The sequence below is a fragment of the Otolemur garnettii genome, unplaced genomic scaffold (genome assembly GCF_000181295.1).
Source record: "Otolemur garnettii isolate 467f Iridium unplaced genomic scaffold, OtoGar3 scaffold00017, whole genome shotgun sequence".
Classification (NCBI taxonomy): domain Eukaryota; kingdom Metazoa; phylum Chordata; class Mammalia; order Primates; family Galagidae; genus Otolemur; species Otolemur garnettii.
In genome coordinates this window covers 10,902,228-10,921,548 of record NW_003852412.1, presented here as the reverse complement: position 1 = coordinate 10,921,548, position 19,321 = coordinate 10,902,228, and the positions used below count along the sequence as shown (strand labels likewise).

The 19,321-nt window shown below is 42.0% G+C and overlaps 2 protein-coding genes across 2 annotated transcripts in view; one reads left to right on the top strand and one right to left on the bottom strand.

Annotated features, from left to right (window-relative positions):
* IQGAP2 (IQ motif containing GTPase activating protein 2) overlaps positions 1–19,321 on the bottom strand; it is a 319,224-nt gene that overhangs the window by 89,141 nt on the left and 210,762 nt on the right. The window contains exons 13-14 of the mRNA XM_012802746.1: positions 18,601–18,764; positions 3,776–3,869 (exon numbers count right to left, since the gene is read on the bottom strand). Of these exons, the coding sequence (XP_012658200.1) occupies positions 3,776–3,869; positions 18,601–18,764 (258 nt within the window). The remainder of the gene's footprint in view (positions 1–3,775; positions 3,870–18,600; positions 18,765–19,321) is intronic.
* Positions 7,267–12,799, top strand: F2RL2 (coagulation factor II thrombin receptor like 2). The gene is made up of 2 exons (XM_012802775.2): positions 7,267–7,787; positions 11,292–12,799. Exons 1-2 carry the CDS (start codon positions 7,724–7,726, stop codon positions 12,359–12,361), a joined length of 1,134 nt encoding a protein of 377 aa, XP_012658229.1. The 5' UTR covers positions 7,267–7,723; the 3' UTR covers positions 12,362–12,799.

Below are 19,321 nucleotides of genomic sequence, written 5' to 3'. Positions count from 1 at the left end.
GTCATTGTTGTTTGGCGGGCCCGGGCTGGGGATTCGAACCCGCCACCTTAGGTGTATGTGGCTGGCGCCTTAGCCGCTTGAGCCACAGGCACCAAGCCAATAGAACCATTTTCAATAAAACTCTAAAATATGCCTTACCACTAGCTATTTTGCTCTTCACTTTACCCATAGTCTCTGGTACACAGCAGCCTGCTAAGAGCTTCCAGAAGAGTCCTTTTTTGTTTTTTGGAGACAGAGTCTCACTCTGTGCTCTAGGTAGAGTGCTGTGGAGTCATCATAGCTCGCAGCAAACTCAAACTCTTGGGCTCAAGCAATCCTCTTGCCTTGGTATCCTGAGTAGCTGGGACTACACGCGTGCAACACTACGCCCCGCTAGTTTTTCTGTTTTTAGTAAAGACAGGGCCTTGGTCTTACTCAGGTTGGCCTTGAACACCTGAGCACCTACCTTGACTTCCCAGAGTGTTAGGATTACAGGCCTGAGCCACTGCGCCTGGCCCAGAACTCCTTTTTGTCATTAAAGTCGTACTGTGCTGTAATGTAGTGTTACTCTGGAGGACTACAAAGGTCTTGGGCTTATTTTCTGTCCTAAATAGCCTCTAACTCCTATGCTTTTTAGCTTTTCTCTCTTCCTTCACTGTCAACTATTGCTTCTTACTGACATCCGTGTGCCTGCCTGTGGCAGCCACTTTCCGCTTTGTGACTGTGGGTTCCAATGTCCTCTAAGTCAGGAAGAGAGACAACCAAAGGGAACAGTCATGCCTAAGAAACGACAAGCTCAAACTCCATGTGTGAGTGGTCCCCAGTGAGTAGAGCAGATCCAGTGTACAGGTTTTGAGGTATCTGCTTTGATTGCTTTTTGGGTTTAATCTGTGGCTTGTAGTGAAGTTCCAGAGAGCTGAAGATGTTAGATAAATGATCTGCAGACAGTGAGGTATGTTTCTGCTAAGAAGCAAATTAACCCCACCCCCCATAAATCTCCAAGAGATCCAAAAAAAAAAAAAAATGTTTGCTTTATACCTTGAGTCATACACCAGCAGGCTCTCTTAAGGCATGAATTTGCAGCAATGTAATAGCAAATAGGAAAAAAAAATTGTTTTTTGGGGGGTGGGAATGAAAAAAAACTTTTCATGTATAAGGCACAGATCTGTATATGGTACATAAGCAGGTATATACTCTATCTGTGGCATTAACATTTCATGGTGAGGAGAGATTAGGCAAAACAGACTAAAGATTTGTTAGGGTGCAATAATGAAAAAAGATCGGAAAGGCTGCTCTAAGGAGTCAAAAATAGAGGCAAACTTACTTTAAGCAAGCAAGATCCTCCAGTGAAAGTGAGTGCTAGGCCAGAATGAAGGCGACCACAGTTACTCTGCCCTTTTAAACCTTGCTTCTGTAAAACATAGCAAGGGGCCATCACACTGTCTCTTATAAAACAATCTCTGAGTATGTTTGATGCTTATAGCATGCCAGCAGAATCTCTTTCATGTCTTCATGCAAAAGATAATAAAGGCTTTTAAAAATATGATAACATTCCTATGGGAAACCTGAAACATTTTTGGTATCAGAATATAGATAGATTTAACTTTAGAAAACTTTTGTTGTTGGTTAAATTATAGAAGAAAGTATATTAACTCTTCTGAGGCACAGGACCGAGGAAGAAGATGGGATTTTAGATGTGCAAGTGGGAAAATCTCACTTTGATAATAGATAGAGTCATCAGTCTTGATGTTAAAGACTAAATCAACATTTGCAGGTCAAATGTAAGAAGAACAATGTATAAAAGGAATAAAATAATTTCTAAACTGATTTGATCCTTAAGAGAAAATTGTAACCATTTTAGGCTATTTCAATAACAACATTACAATCTAATTTATTTATTTATTTATTTATTTGAGACAGAGCCTCAAGCTGTCACCCTGGGTAGAGTGCCGTAGCATCACAGCTCACAGCAACCTCCAACTCCTGGGCTCAAGCGAGTCTCCTGCCTCCACCTCCCAAGTAGCTGGGACCACAATCTAATTTCTTAAAGTGCCTCTTCAGATTGTGGCTGCCTTCAGTCTTATATTTTAATCTCTTATTTACACACTTTGACTTCATTATTTTTTTCCTTACAAGTGCTAAAAGAAAACACTTCAAAGTTCCTACAGGTATAAAAGTTCGGGTTTGAGAAATACACATTTCTTCAAGCTAAGGCAATAAAATCCAGATGTTTCTCACTGATGTTTCCAAAGTTCAAAGCACATCTGTGGAGTAAGACAAGGCATCTATAAAGCACTCTATGAGCTGATATAATAGAACAAATTCTAATCATGCCATGAGTTGGCAGGTTAATGAATCTTATTTTAATCTATGTTGGGTATTCATAATATGGAGCGTGTTAGTATCTCAAGTTAGAAGCTATCTCAGATTGTTGTCTGCGTTTTCATATTATTCCTCCTTAAAAATATAAGGTTAAAATAAAACGAAAAATTTAACATTTGAACCAACATGGGGATTCTGCTAGTTGTTCCTTATGCCTGTTCTAAGCATGCACTACAGAACTGGGAAGTAACCACAGGACGAGTTTGGGGACCTACCGTGAGATGGACTCAAGCTAGAAATGCATTAATCACCTGACCTCCACAAGCCCCTCCTCTGACCGGTGAACCACAGGAATTTTTAGGGTCTCATGGAATTAGTGCCAGGCCAGAGCCAGTGCCCAGTAATCCCTGAAAAGTCTGATTATGTCCTTTTCTCCAACAGTCACCTTGGTAAAAGCCCTGGGATCCTTTGAGAAAGGCTGGAAGATTAACAGTACAAATTTTTGGTCACGTAAGCAGAAGTCCTTCCTTAAAGGGACTGGCCTCTTCTGCATTTGGGGGGAGGGGTTCAGTGTTTATAAACGGGCTTCAGTTTTGGAATTGACTGAGGGACCATGACTCTTTGTTTCTATGATTCAACTCAGATTTCTGTTCATTTGATCTTTTTTTTTTTGCAGTTTTTGGCTGGGGCTGGGTTTGAACCCGCCACCTCTGGCATATGGAGCCGGTGTCCTACTCCTTTGAGCCACAGGCACCGCCCGTGATTTCTGTTCATTTGAGCTAGAACTCTTCTACTTGTAGACTACCAGTCTATTTCACTTCTAGGAGTGCCATGATCTGTTAGCCGACTCCACAGGTCTCTGCGAGGCAGGCTCTTCTAATCACTACTCATCATAGTAATCACACTCATTTACCTTGAACGTTTCAGTGCTGACACCTGGCCTCTGCCAGCCTGCCTTAACAGATCTCCACTTGCCAGTCTTTTCAGCCTAGTGAGCCAATTCCTTCAAATAAGTATCTATCCACCTCCCCTTCTGAATGGCTATGTATGTGAGCATAGCTACCCATCTAACAATAGACAGATCTGTGCCCTCTTCGTTCTGTTTCTCTGGAAAACCCTGAGCAATAATAATGAAGGACGTGGAATGGAGAACAGGCATGTGTTAAGCAGAAATCGGCTAAGTTTTCCAAGGAACAAGAGCAAAAAACTTTGACCTAATCATAAAATTTGTGAGCTTAGAAAATATTTTTTTCACTTTCTGAATTTTGTTTGGCAATGCTGTCAAATTTTGCTGGCAATAGCATCTAATCACTGAAAATAGAGCAACCAATTCTTTTTTTTTTGTAAGAATACACATCCAAGAACTAAAACTTGGTAAGAGAGTCCAAATCTATCCCGAAATTGAAAGTTATCTCAGGCACACACCCAAATACAAGCAAAGCAGGTTTCAGGCGCGAAGGCGGTGAGTGCTTACACTGTTTCGCTTTGTCCCTGTCATCGTTGGCGTTATTGACGGCTTGCTGTATCTCATCCAGCCAAAGAACTTTCGAGGTCTTCTCGGAGGAATCCTGTGAACAATGCCATAGAATAAAAGAACAGTGGATGATGAGAAAATAGGGTTAATGACGGTTTTTCAGGAGCCATTTTTCTGTAACTCCCACAAATTCTTCATTGGCAACCTCCAAGCACTGCCAGACACTGTACCAGGAGCAGACTCCAAACTGGACCATGTCTCCCTGCCACCCTTCAGTCCAGCCCACCATCATCTCCCAACGCGCAGCTCTTTGCTTTTGCTGCTTGGTCTGTCCTCTACTGAGAACGTGGTGATCTCTCCAAATGGACATCTCATTACACTACTCCTCTGCTGACACTCCCGCAAAAGCTTCTCCTGCAGTTAGAAGAAAACACAGACTCCTCCTCCTGTGGAGCTCTGATGATGCATCCCTGCCTGACCCCCTCTAGCTTCACCTCACACCCCTCCTTCCCATTCCCTGTCAGAACTTCACCACGGCTTTCTCTAGACCACAGCACGCTCCCTGAGCTGCATGGCTACCAGCCTTAACTTTCAGACCTGACCTCGAATGCCACCTCCTCCAAAACGTCTATCCTGGCTACCTCAGTCAAATCAAAGACTCTCCCCCAATCACTCAACAATCTTCATTCCCAAACTATGTTCTAAGCTGCCCCAGGATACCATGGAATATTTTAAATTTGAGGAAAACACGGAAATAGTTGGCATTTATCCGAATCAGGGGGGGGAAAACCACACCACGGTGATTGCCTGTAAGGAGCTAACAGCCTACTTTAAAAGACAGATGTTTCAAGGAAATTATAATACAATATAATCAGGGCAATGTCAGCAGTAGATACAAGATCCAGAAATAGGCAGGAAAGGATGAACCTATGGTGAATTGCAGGGGGAGAAAAGACTAAGCAGCTAAGCATTAGCTTCAGAAAGGAAGTGCTAGCAGCAATGAAACCAGATTAGATTACCTTTACCAGTTTACCTCGGAGCTGACTCTGATGATTCTGCTCTAAGTGCAGTGCTGGTATACATTAAACGGGACTTAGATAGCAACTGTGTTTTATAAAAACTTGTGCCAGATTGCAATTGTTATCAGTAGAAATATTTTCTGGGAAGATGTGACATTCCATTTAAAAAATGAGAACATTCTACCTACGTGAAGGAATGAGTAAGTGTTATGCTCTAAATCCTGCATCAAAACTACGGTGAATGAAAAGACGACTTTAACACTGGAGCCTGGACAGCCAGCTCCATCATGCAGGACCCAGGATGGACGGGGGCAGGAAGGAGGAGTAACATCCACCAGCTCCTGTTGCAGGCTTCTGACCTGCCTCCCTCAGAGGCTAACGTTGAGAGAGCGCATGTGGAAAGGGCTCTGAAAATGAGACAGAATAGCTGGTATTTCATCCTGTAATGTCTGGGCTAAAGGGAACCTCTAGGGAAGGCCTGGCACTTGGTTCCACAATCATCTCTAGCTACCTGCCTCACCACGTGGGAACCATCGGCTGCCAGTAAGGTTTTCCATTTCTTCCAAGACTGGATGGGGGAGGTTCAAACAGGAAGCAAGATGGAAGGGGGAAGACCATAAAAGGAATCCAGAGATAGGGAAGCAGGAACTACTTTTTCTCTATTTTCAAGGCTTAAGAGAACCCAGTATGCCCTCGGATTAAGTTAAAAACTAAGCTCTGGGAAAGTTCACTTATATCTCAGTTTTCTGAAGGATATTTGTGTTTTCCTTCATGACTTGCCACTGTACAAGTTGTGCCCCGCAGACTTCTACTGAGAAGGCAGTCACAAGCCCACTTCAAACCTTCAGTATTTGTCTTATAAGCTATAAGCCAAACTAAAGAGAGACTTTGCAAATCAATCAATTTAACTCAAAGGTTTAAGTCAAGACACACTGAAGTAAAGGTTGCTAAACAAATACAAAACCGAGAGTAAAAATCAAATCCGTCCAAGTCAAGCTTCCCATTTCGACAGTTCACCAGAGGACTGGAAATGATACTATGTTTATGGGATGGCCATATCTCTGCCTCAGCTAAGCAGCCAGGTTCCATATAAAATTTACAAATGCATTAAATGACTAGAAATGAGGCCATGTGCGAATCAAGTCATAAATTCCTGCATTAAGAAAATTCATAGGCTCGGCACCTATGGCTCAAGTGGCTAAGGCACCAGCCACATACACCTAAGGGGGTGGGTTCAAATCCAGCCCAGGCCTGCCAAAACAACAATGATAGTTGCAACCAAAAAATAGCCAGGTGTCTGTGGTCCCAGCTACTTGGGAGGTAGAGGCAGGAGACTCGCTTGAGCCCAGGAGTTGGAGGTTGCTGTGAGCTATGATGCCACAGCACTCTACCCAGGGTGACAGCTTGAGGCTCTGTCTCAAAAAAAAAAAAAGAAAAGAAAATTCATAGAAAAATGTTAGTTAACAAATATCTTCAATATTTTGTGTGGGTTTTTCTTATTATTTATACTACAATATAAATACAATATCTCGTTTGTGTAACCATGTTATTATGTAGTTGAAGTATCAAACACTGACCTTTGATTGTGAAAATCTTGGTTTGATGAAATTTAATTAAGTGTGAAAGTTCCCATAGATGAGTTTCTTTCTAGATTATCCCTCAGTCTTTAAGTGTCATAAAATTCACAGAATTTTACAGGCAGCAAGATGTTGGGTTATCTGACTTTGAGTTTAATCTTCACTTTTATTAATGAATGGAAAATCTGTTACAATGCAGTTTTTTTTTTTTTTACTATATATTGAATCACATGCCCCAGAATCTAACTCATAAAAACTTGTATGTTGCACAATCTGAATATACTTAACACTACTGAACTCACACTTATAGTGGTTCAGATGGTAAATTTTATGTTATGTGTATTTTATCATAAGTAAAAAAAATCTTATTGGGGTGGTGCCTGTGGCTCAGAGGAGTAGGGTACGGGCCCCATATGCCAAGGGTGGCCAGTTCAAACACAGCCCCGGCCAAAAATAGCAAAAAAAAAAAATCTTATTGTAGATCTGCTCACAAAAACTTGTGGAATAATGAGGGGTCTCCTTTGCATTTCAATGTTGCATTATGATTTTAATCTAATCTGATAGTGTTATTTGGGAGGTTTCCTCAGTTTTCTAACTCTGTAGGAACAAAACACACTGAACTGGGGAAGGGAAAACCAACTCTGAACACCCAACCTTCTCAAATACCTACAGAAACAAACATAAAACCAAGTTCTGCCCAGGCGTTCGCTGATGACAAATTCAGACCAATGTGACATCGATGAAGAGTTTTCAAAGTAATCAAGTACACAATATTAACATATTCAAAATGTTTGCATTTCATAATTTAATTTCTAATTATGTAATATGTTTAAGAATTAAGATTTAAAACAGCTGGGAGGATGAAGTAAAGGACTGTAAAGACCAATTATGAAGCAGAAATTACACCTTGGAACTGCTTTTTAAAAATGGGTAAAAATTGAGGTATGAGACAGATTCAAAGCTAACTGCTACTTGGCATCTATCTACTCTTGGCTTAGCTCTGTAAAGGATTATATACTTCCTGCCATTCTTCAGAGGCACATAAATTTACTGGGTGAGAATTACAGCATCTGTGCAGAACAGACTCTCAGGGATAGGGAGGAGTTAATTGACTTTCTCAGGGATAACGTGACACGCTCAGAGGCTTGGCCTGAGTCATGCATTCTGCAACGTTGAGTGGGTCACATCCTCTCGCTACAGAGGACTGGGGATTCTTCCTGCCTGCACCACACGGGAGCACATACTTCTACAGAGGAAGCCTTCCACTGCCACTCACACTCAGAACTAGGGGGAGACTGTGCTCCATGACGTTACACACCTGACATTTGAGAAACGAGATTCGGGTCATCAGAATGAAAGATCTCATCTTTACAGCTGCTGGACTACTGCTTCTGGTGCCCTCTTTTTGTCAAAGTGGTAAGTTTTCTTGTGGGGAAACATGGGGATTTTGGTTTGCGTTACAAATTAAGATCCAATGGAACCTAATTTTCTGCACACCTCACACAAATTGCAACCCCGAAAGGCAGAGTTTAATCTCAGTTATTAAAAGAACCACAGAAGTAAAGATCTATATAGTTTGTTTACTCTATTCAGATCTTGTCAAAGACTAAATTCTCCACTGGGGTTTAAACATTTGTGGCATATTCAAGATTTTAGATTATCTAACAAGTACAAAAGCAATTTTCTTTGTGAGATTTTTTTTTTTTTTTTTGCTTGTAAGAATTTCCTCTGATAGCCCTTTTCCAAGGGATTAGAAAAAATCCTATGTTAATACCTCCTGGTAAGACACAAAGACAAGAATATTGCCGGAAAGAGCAAGTTCATCTGCTCTCAACAGCCAGCTGTGCTAGTAAGTTCCAAAACGAAACAGTTCCTTGACTTTCAGTGGTATTAGGGAATTCTCATCCTCATATATGATTTTTTAATGTCAGCAATAAGATCTCCCAAACAATATTTAATCTCAAGTGTATTTACCATTTTACTTAACGCAATGCTAGCCTGTTAAGAATTTGCTCCAAAATTAACGGGTTTGGGACAGGTCTGTTACCTATCATGCTTCCTCTGTTGGGTCATACTCCAGTCAGCATTGCTAGGAATGGGTGAGGTGGGGTATGAGAAGGGGAAAACCCCCAAATAAATGAAAAGCAACACTCTGTCCAGGCATGCTGCATAAACAGGTAGCCAGAATCCCTGGGGCATTGCACAGAGTCTTCAGAGAACCTGTGGTGGGCAGCGGTAGCACACGTGGGTTTATGAGCAGAAGCACTTGCTCTTCCCAGGAGAGAACAAGCCTGAAGGCTGAGCAGCTAAACTGCGAAAGAAACAAGGTGTGTGCGGGTGGTTCCTTCAAGGCGCCAGGAGGGTTTGGTGCCAGTGAGAAGGAGCACTCTACAGAGACCTAGTTTTACAGCAGGCAGCCAATCTGCTTTCTTGATATTGTTGGGGAAGAAACGTGAAGTTCATTATCAAGCAGCTATAGTCGGTTCTCTGCAGTAGTCCCTTGCCAAAGCCTTTTACCCGGTTGAAAACATTTCAGAAATATTACGCCAATTGGAAATCTGGATAAAGAATTCAAATATATTTTAAAAAGCTAACAATATGAGCGCCATTAAGGGAAAACACGTCTCTAAAGAATAAAAAGCTTCTTCTCAGGACAATAGAATAGATTCAACTTTTCCACAAGCAGGCACCGTTCAGCACGTTTGTAGACGCAAGGTCTTGCTCAATCACAGGAATTTTCTGAAAACTGACAAACACTTGACTTCAAGGGCTCTCAGCAGATCCTGAAGGGAAACAACTTGTACAGGATGTTTTTCAGCCACTGCTCTCTAGCTTTGTTCCTGTCGTTAAAGGCATTGCTCCTTGGGTCACGTCCGAAATAAGAACTTTTCTAAAATGCCAAAGTGAGAGGAAGGGTTTGCGTGGGTGCACTCATGTCACGTGACGCGCCTTTTAAAGATCACATCTAAACAATACAGGCGAGGGGACCTCCGCTTCCACCATTGTGTTTCCTTCTGTCAAATCTACCTTTCCTTAAATTAAGGCACCTGCTCAGCTCACACCCCAGGGGTCAGGCTACGCTTCCCGTATTTTATTCAGTTTGTGCAATCCCAGGGTTAGGAGGGAGGCTTCAGTTTCACCTGTGAGCAGATTGCTAGCAGGAAGGGAAACTGGTTCTGAATGACGAACAGGTTATTAAGCGCTGATCTCAAGCACACGACAGGAGCAATTCAGAGGCTGTGGGACAAGCTGTAACTGGCAGAGTACAGGCATTTTAAAGTGATTAAGTCTGTGGTTTATTTTGGCATAAAAGTCCACCTTCAAGGTATCATTAAAAATTTCAGAGGTTATTTTCTATACATGTCAAAGATTAATTTATGAAAATATTACATAATAATAAACAAGTCTGAGCATTAATGTTTTTGAAATTGCCCTTTCAGGGATTAGGATCATTAACATCAACACACCAAGGAATGCCGATTATTTATAGCATATTGTAGCTGTCTTTCTATCCTTTTAAAAATTCATTTCTAATTTCTTAGGACATCACAGCAATTTCATCTTCCGACTTTTCCTCCTGTATGTCCATTCCCCTACAGTCTGCCTTTGCATTTTTTTTTTTTTTCTCACATCTTTCCCTAGAGCCGAGGCTGTCTCAACCACTTCTGCTAAATTAAGCAACAGCCTCCATGCAGACAGGAATGACACACACCTCTAACGTGGGCCCTGGAATTCTGGATTCCACATCCAGTCTGTCTAACCAGCTGCTGGACATGTTAAGCACTAACATCTCGCCAGCAACTAATCTTCATAATACCAGAAGCCCATCCTGCCCTCATCTCTTGTCCCACCTCAGCTAACGGTACCCCCCATCTGAGACATCTTTGCCCCCTGGCTCTCCCCCATCACCCCATCGCCAGCCAGATGCCAAGTCCCCTGGAGTCCCCATCGCAGGCTCTCAGGTATTCTCCTTCACCTTTCCAGGACATTTCTCTAGTTCAGTACCTCACCACCTTAGTTTGAATGACTACAGTCAAATCAGGTCCTCTTGCCTCAAATGTTTCACCTTTTCACTAAAGTCATCTTAAACCGAAGCCAAAATCATCACTACGTCTGTTTCCAATGGCTGCTATTACGACTTATCACAAATTGAGTGGCTTAAAACAATACAAATTTATTATATTTCTGGAGGTCAGAAATCGTAAAATCAAGGGTGTTGGCAGGGCTGTGCTCAGCTCCAGAGGAGGATTTGCTTTCCCGCTTTTTTCAGTTTCTAGAAGCTGCCCACACTGCTCGGCTTATGGCCCTTCCTCCATCTGCACAGCCAGCAGCATAGCCATGTTAGGCATCTTTTCCTAAGTCAAAATTATTACCAGACAAAAATGGAGTTTATTTAAAACTTTATACCACTGGCTCGTAAGTATACAATATAAATTCGTTTAAATCAACCTATCTGGCACTCCCATATCCCATGATAGCAACACCACGCTCCTGCCTGTTCATCACCGGCAGACTCTCATTCACCAAGTCCATTTCTTTACGCACTTTGCTCATCTTTGTTCAAACATCTGAATCAGTTAACTGTTATCCAAAATGCTTATGCAGTTTACAGTCAACATAGCATTTAGGTATCATGTTCTGATGGGCCATTTTTTCCCTTCCAACAGTATTATAACCTTCCTACAAGCAGTGGCCACCTGGTTTTTGTTCCTGCATGGGACAGCCTGGTGCTGGGGCATAGGATATGTACTGAACACATGCTTGTTGATAATCTGCTGTCCAGGGATTTTTTAAAAAGAATAATCCTAAATTCTATGACCAAAGCAATTGTGTAGCATAAGATAATTCATTTTCTTTTCTCCCAAACCATAGATACGGCTTGGCAACTGATCACATATTAATACCTCCTTTCGATTACAGGCATGAAAGATGACGCCAACTTGGCAACACCAACTTTACCCATTAAGACCTTCCGTGGAGCTCCCTTAAATTCTTTTGAAGAGTTCCCCCATTCTGCCATAGAAGGCTGGACGGCAGACACCCTACCTGTAAAAATTAAGTGCCCTGAAGAAAGTGTTTCAAATCTCCTCGTGAATAATGCCACCGTAGGGTACCTGAGCAGCCCCCTAAGTACCAAGCTGATACCCGCCGTCTACATTGTGGTGTTCGTGGTTGGCGTGCCAGCCAACGCCGTGACCCTATGGATGCTCTTCTTCAGGACCAGATCTGTCTGTACAACTATCTTCTACACCAATCTGGCCCTTGCAGATTTTCTTCTGTGTGTCACGTTGCCCTTTAAGATCGCTTACCATCTCAATGGGAACAACTGGGTCTTTGGAGAGGTCATGTGTCGGGCCACCACAGTCATCTTCTATGGCAACATGTACTGCTCCATTTTGCTCCTCACCTGCATCAGCGTCAGCCGCTACCTGGCCATCGTCCATCCTTTCACTTACCGGGCGCTGCCCCAGCGTACCTATGCCTTGTCAACATGTGCATTGGTGTGGGCGACGGTTTTCTTGTATATGCTGCCATTTGTCATCCTGAGGCAGGAGTATCACCTTGTCCAGCCGGATATCACCACCTGCCATGATGTCCACAACACATGCGAGTCCTTGTCTCCCTTCCAACTCTACTACTTCACCTCCTTAGCGTTCTTTGGGTTCTTGATTCCATTCGTGGTTATTATTTACTGCTACACAGCCATCATCCGGACACTCCACGCACACGATGTTAGGTGGCTATGGTATGTCAAGGCAAGTCTCCTCGTCCTTGTGATCTTTACTGTTTGCTTTGCTCCAAGCAACATTATACTTATTATTCACCATGCCAGCTACTACTACCACAGCACTGATGGGGTATACTTTATCTACCTCATAGCTTTGTGCCTAGGTAGCCTGAATAGTTGCTTGGATCCGTTCCTTTATTTTCTAATGTCAAAAATCTCAGATCACTCCCCTGCCTACCTTACCACAGTGAATTCATCTTAGAGAACAAAGGAAGCTATCTGTGGAAACATTCGTTCTTGGGACGACACGCATAGTGCAAGGTGCTCTATTCTCTAACACTATTTTTGGGCTCCTAAGAAATAGTGCTTCAAAAATCAAGCATAATAAGAATATTAGTCTTTGTTTATTTTTAAACATTTTATCAGGATTTTAAGAAAGTTAATGCAGAAGAAAATATATCACTCCTTTCTTTATGCCAAATGACACAGTCCCATCTACTTCAGCTCTTTAAATCTCTGTCTTCCTAACTTTGAGTGGTACCGCCATCCTTGAATTTTGACATTACAGTTGATCCTTCTGTCTCCTCTGCCTCTCACGCCGGTGACTGCCCCATCAGCTCACTTTATCTTTTTTACTGTGTCTCATCAGGGTCCTTTATCCCAGGCCCACCTTTGTCCCCTCAGTCTCTTTCTTTTTTTTTTTTTTGAGACAGAGTCTCACTATGTTGCCCTTGGTAGAGTGCTGTGGCGTCACAGCTCACAGCAACCTCAAACTCTTGGGCTTAAGGGATTCTCTTGCCTCAGCCTCCCAAGTAGCTGGGACTACAGACGCACAATAGCCAGCTATTTTTTTGTTGTTGTTGCAGTTGTCATTGTGGTTTAGCTGGCCCAGGCCATATTCAAACTCGCCACCCTCAGTGTATGTGGCTGGCACCTTACTCACTGAGCTATGGGTGCTACCCCCCCAGATCTCTTTCCTGCCAGCCTGCCCTCCATCTCTGGGTCATGCCAGATTTGTCTTCCTCAGATATCAGTCTGAATACATCACTCAGAAACCTCCACTGACTCTCCACGGCTTCTGCAATGAATCATAAACTTAAGCCTGGCATTTAGGTCTGCCTTTCTAACCTGACTCCCCGTCAAACCCTGCTTGTAATGTAGGTACCAGGCACACCTCTTGCTTTGCTATGATCTTGACTTTTTCTCTCTTCACTCCTTTCTCTAACTGGAAGCTAGTTCTTAAAATCTTTGTCTTAATTCTGGCTGTTTCAAAGTCCTCAAAGGACCAGTCTTCCCTGGTCTTGGGCCAACAGTGTCACTTGGCTTATTTCAATTCCCAAAGCACTTTCTTATATTTTTTATTATGGCAGCTATATATAATTCATTTACACACAAATATTAACTCCACGAACAATTAACACTACATATAAAGGAGAAGGTGCTCATCCTCACTCTTGTATGAGGTTCTTGGATCCTAGACACAAGGTTCTGCAGGGCCCAGCTCCATGCTTCACATATCAGGTGGTTGAATGACTTTCACTCTTCATATAACCATACACATACTATAAAGAGGCTTCATGTGTGAACTTAAAAAATCCCAAAGCATCTAAACATAATGAAATCCCATTAAATTCATGCTGAAAAGGCAATATACTCTGTACAGCATGGGATAACATCATTCCTGGTTAGACAAATAAAAACAATGAGAAAGCTAAACAAAGAATATACACATAAGGGCATTTAGAAGTTTAAAATAATGCCTCCACTATTTTTCTTCCTTAGACATCATTTTTAATGGGGAAATGGTATATTGTTATAAATGCCCAATAGCATATTCTTGTAGGTAACTATGTTTTCCTTAACTTATGGATTAGAAGAGAGGGGGACAGTAGTGTTTAAGGGTGACAGTAATAAATATAACTGGGGTTGAGGAAACCTTTAAGCATAAGGGATTACTGAGATGAATTTGGAGGTCTGTGGGAATGTGCATTAGCTATATACTTTGTAATGACCATCAAAACAATAAAAAAGCATTTTAAATGTATTTTTTAATTTTTTATTTTTTTGAGACACAGTCTCACTTTGTTGCCCTCGGTAGGGTGCCGTGGTATCATAGCTTACAGCAACCTTAAACTCTTGGGCTTAGGCGATCCTTTTGCCTCAGCCTCCCAAGTAGCTGGGACTGTAAGTGCCTGTCACAGCACCTGGCTATTTTTTTTTTGAGACGGGGTCTTGCTCTTGCTTAGGCTGGTTTCAGAGTAATGCATCTGCTCCACCTCCCAAGTTCTGGGATTACAGGCACGAGCCACCATGCCTTGCCCAAATCATTTGAAATGTATTTTTTTAAGGGGAAGAGTTTCCTATTTCATTGAACTTTGGCCAAAAAACAAACAAACAAACAAACAAAAACCTGGCACATGAAGACTCTTTATAGTATGTGTATGGTTATATGAATAGTAAAAATCAGATAAACACCAAAGTGAGCCAAAAAAAAAATCTAGAGTAGGTTTCAAACTGACAGAAACTTCACTGGAAGGAACTGATTTCTGAAAATTAAATCATCAGTTATGATACAGCTTTACTTAGGGAAAAACTAAAGCAATATCCACTTATTAAAAGTATATAATTTTTAAGGAGTAGATAGACCAGGAACAAAACAGAACTTCTATTAAAAAGTCAAAAAAAAAGATGCTGGCATGGCTCTAGAAGAAAAGGAATGCCTTGTTGTTGAGGATACAAATCAGTACCACCTCTTATGGAAAACAATACGGAGATTTTTTTCAAAGAATTAAAGATCTACCATTCAGTTTAGAGATTTTACTACTGGGAATCTACCCAAAGGAAAAGAAAAGACACCTACATCCTATGTGTGCTGCAGCACAAATCGCAGTTGCAAAGATATGGAATGAACCTAAGTGCCCACCCATCAATGAGAGGATAAAGAAAATGTGTGTGTGGTTCACACCATAGAGCACTACTCAACCATCAAAAAGAATGAAATAATGTCTTTTCTAGCAACTTGGATGGAAACGAAGGCCATTACTCTAAGTGAAGTAACCCAGGGTCAAGAAAACAAATACCACATGCTCTCTCTTCTAAGTACTAAGATAAGGGTATGCCTGGTCACACAGAGTGACTTAATGAACACTGAAGACTCAGAAGGGAAAAGGTGAGAAGGAGGTGCAGGATAAAAAATTCTGTACAATGTATGCTATTCAGGTGATGGGTATATTAAAAGCCTGGACTTCATCCATTCATTCAGCTATGTAACAACTACTTGTACTCACTACATTTATTTAAATAAAAATAAACTTAAAAAATAAAGTAAAATAAATATATTTTCCTTAGAGAAAACAAACCCAGAATTTTTGGTGGGGTGTAATTTGTATGTTCTCAAGCAAAACTTTTAATTTTACAATAGCTCACAATTCACTGCCTCCTGTGAACGAAGAAAATGTGTTGCGCTCTGCTAAATATGCCCGTTACCCAGTCTCTTCCCAAGAGGCAAAAGGAATTTGGTACCTACATGAAGTTATACTTGAAATGCTGTGAAAGTAGACCACGAATCCTCACAAACTTACATCACTGTTTATAGCCTTTTATAAAACTGAGCATCTGTTCTATGAAAATGTTGCCCATTATGACCGTTAATGGCTGTATACTTTGGTACAAGCTTTACCTTATACTGATAATACCAGCAACATAAATTTCCCTGATTATTTTCCAAGGCCAGACGTTGGCAAGGCAATAACAAACGCCAGTATAAGAACACAATAGAAATCAAAGGAGCAGAGTTTAAAAAACAGACACAAAGAACAGAATTGGAATTTTCAAGGGAAGAACAGGCTGAGAATAGAAAATTTCAATCTTAATGTGCCAAGAAAGACAACTGTGCTTAAAAAGAGCAATTTAACAAGACGTGATTTATTGCTTGGAACTGTCGTGTTTTCAATTTGCTAGCAATTGCCAAAGTATTTTAAGCCCCTAATTTTATAGGCCAAAAGTGCCCAAACTTGAACCCAGATCTCTATGTTCTGCGTCCTAATTTTTAATGCTCTAGTCACACCATGAAATCCACTCCTTCCACACATAGGAAGGATGCCCAGCACAGAGCTGGCAGAGTGTGGACACTCAAAGCCTTCTGAGAACCCTAGAGGGTCCTACGGGGTCCTGTCTCATCTAGAGACCTCTGGTGGGAATGCTCCAGAAAGGACCTATACTGCCTACCTGTGAAAGACCTGTGTGTGGAGTCAGTCTCATCTCAGAGACAAATCTCCATGTGGTTGTGGGTGGAGAGGATCCCACGTCTGTCTCTGTCTTGTTCTCAGAAGATCCCAACTTTGGTGTGGATGAAACAGACCCTGTGCCCACAAGGACTTCGTGATATGACATTACCCCTTACTAGGGAGGCAGCCACAGGACCCACAATAATACCAGCTACATTATTTAAGCACTGTTGGGGGGTGTCAGGCTCTATGCTAAATATTATAGCTACTTACACAAATATACACACAAAACACATATTCTCCTTTAACCCTTGCCATAATCCTGTAAGTATGTGAAAATAAGCATGTAGAGTTGGGTGACTTGACCAAAGTCACATAGCTAATCTGTGGCAAATGCAAAATTTAAACAGCGCCTGTCTGTCCCCAAAGCAAATACCTTGCTCCTCCAATGCTAGTAAGTTTGTCACAGGCCATAGCCACCTCAGTGAGAACAGCAGGGGGGTGGCCACCTGCCTCCCCTTAGATGTCGGAACAAGACTTGGGCTTGAGTCCTCCCTCTCCCATTCATTGGCTGTGCTGTGGCCCCAAGCTCATTCACATAAGTGGACACAGCACCCACACTCAGTCGCCATGAGGCTTAAATGAGAAACACCGATGTGGGGGGGGGGCACCCGCAGAGCCCTGAGGGTAAGGCAAAGTCACTGCTGACCCTGCCAGGAGCACAGCTCCCCTCCAGCTTCAATGAGGCAGTGCAGCGCCGTGGGGTGAGCAGGATTGATACCAGCTTCTAAAAGTTTAGAAACGTTATGTAACACAAGCATTCTTTAAAAAATATTAAAAAATCAAACAGTAAAAACAAAACAAAACAAACCTGGAATGAAAAAGAGGTCTTGTTTTCACCAGCCTTCGAGTTCATTGTCCAGAAGGTATCCTCCTTCCAGAAGTACCTGATGCATATGTAAACGTGTGCACCCCCCCACCCCCCCAGCACGTGCCCAGGTATGCTGATGTGCGGGGAAGAAGCACACTTTGGTTTTGCTTAACATCACTTAGGTTGTTTTGATCTTTTGTTATTAGAAACAAAGCTGCAATAAACATGTTTTTTCCATCTGCCTTAATGCACGGTAACATTTCTGCATCAGGCAGAGCTGGGCTGTAGTCCCAGAACTAATTACCTTTTGGATGGCTTTGGGCGAGTTACTTAATCTGTGTTTAATTACCTTCTGTAAGATGGCAATAATGATGGTAAAATGATTCAGAGGGCCATTATGAACTGCTATGGGGATTCAGTGAGATAATGTGCATAAAATACATAATATCATGCCTGGCAAATAGTAGGTCCTCAATAAACATTTGCTTTTAACCAAGTTTCTTCCTGTTTCAGATGAGGCAGTTCCCAAGTTCTTAAAAAGCAGACCGAGGAAATGCCCGCCCCTTTCAGTTGGGCTTGCACTTGGGGACATGGCAAGTGGCTAGTCTCAGATGGCATCACTCCCACTTTCAGGTGACAGGTCATAGTATGGCCTCACCACTCAGCCCAGTAGCAGAGTGGAAAGTCTCTGTGGGATGCCTCATAATGGCAGCACAAGCTCTGTGTCCAGATAAAAGCCATCACTCTTTGAAAGGACTCTGGCCTGGCCAGTCTGCTCCCACGCCCAGACTGGTGTCCACGCAGCACTGTGTTACTGCCCACACCCTGCTGCTCTCTGCCCACCTAGCCAACGTGCCTCCTTCCTGGCACAGTGCCTGTGCTCCTCCATGCCAGCGTCTCTCAGGATTCTAGTCCCCAACAATCCCAACTGTCTCCGCATCACTCTGTGCTCCTTGTTTTGACACTTTGCCACGTATGGATCTCTCCTATTCGTAACTGTTCTATATGAGATGCCCACTGCCTCAGTAAGTTTCTAAGTATTTTGAAGATAAAACCAGAGAACATTCAAATGGTATCACTCCTCTGTATCCAGCCTTCACTACCACAAGCTATTGTAGTACATGGACCGTGCAGTATATACTCAGAAAATAGCCAATGAATTAGACTCTGATCAAGAACTCATCCACAACTGAGTTTTTAGTGAAAGAACAGAAGCAATAATCAGCTCTGGAGCCAGCTTCCTCCTTACATTTGGCACTAGGAAAATGACACCCATTTTGATTCAAAGGCAATCACCAGGGTAAGAAGCTTACGAGACTTAACAGCAAGGTCACAATTCCTCCCTCCTACCCACTCACCCCCACCCAACCAGTAAATTTAAAAGAAAAAAATATCAAACCTTACCCTGAGTTTCTGTAATTTAGCGTGTTGTAAAACATCCTGGTAGTGCTGGGCAAAGTCTGGGTCCACATCTTTGATATCCGCATTAGGCAACAGCAAAGATTCCAAAGTCTTCACAGGGTTCCCTAGATCAATGGCTTCATTAATGTACCCTACAGCTACCATTCCTAGAAAATAAAGTTTTCCTTTTAAGTCTCAGTACTTTATAAGTTCTCTAGTATCAGCTATTGCAGAGCTACTAAACAAATACAGCAGGCTACAGGATAAAATATCAATGCACAAAAATCAATGGTGTTTCTGTATACTCCTATGAGCAATCTGAAAATGAAATTTTAAAAATTCAATTTGTAATGAGTCCAATTACAAATACATTCTAATTATAAAAATAAACATTTATAAATAATTTAACAAAAGAAACAAGACAAGTATAGACATCTCTTGGTATCTGCAGAGGACTGGGTCCAGGACATCAATCACAAACACATATACCAAAACCCACACATACTCAAGTCCTGCAGCCAGGCCTGTAGAATCTACTTGTATGAAAAGTCAGCTTGCCATGTAAGTGGGTTTTGCATCTGGTGAATACTATATTTTTGATCCACAGTTCGGTTGATAAAGAAATCCATGGGGCGGCACCTGTGGCTCAAAGGAGTAGGGCGCCAGCCCCATATGCCGGAGGTGGCGAGTTCAAACCCAGCCCCGGCCAAAAACTGAAAAAAAA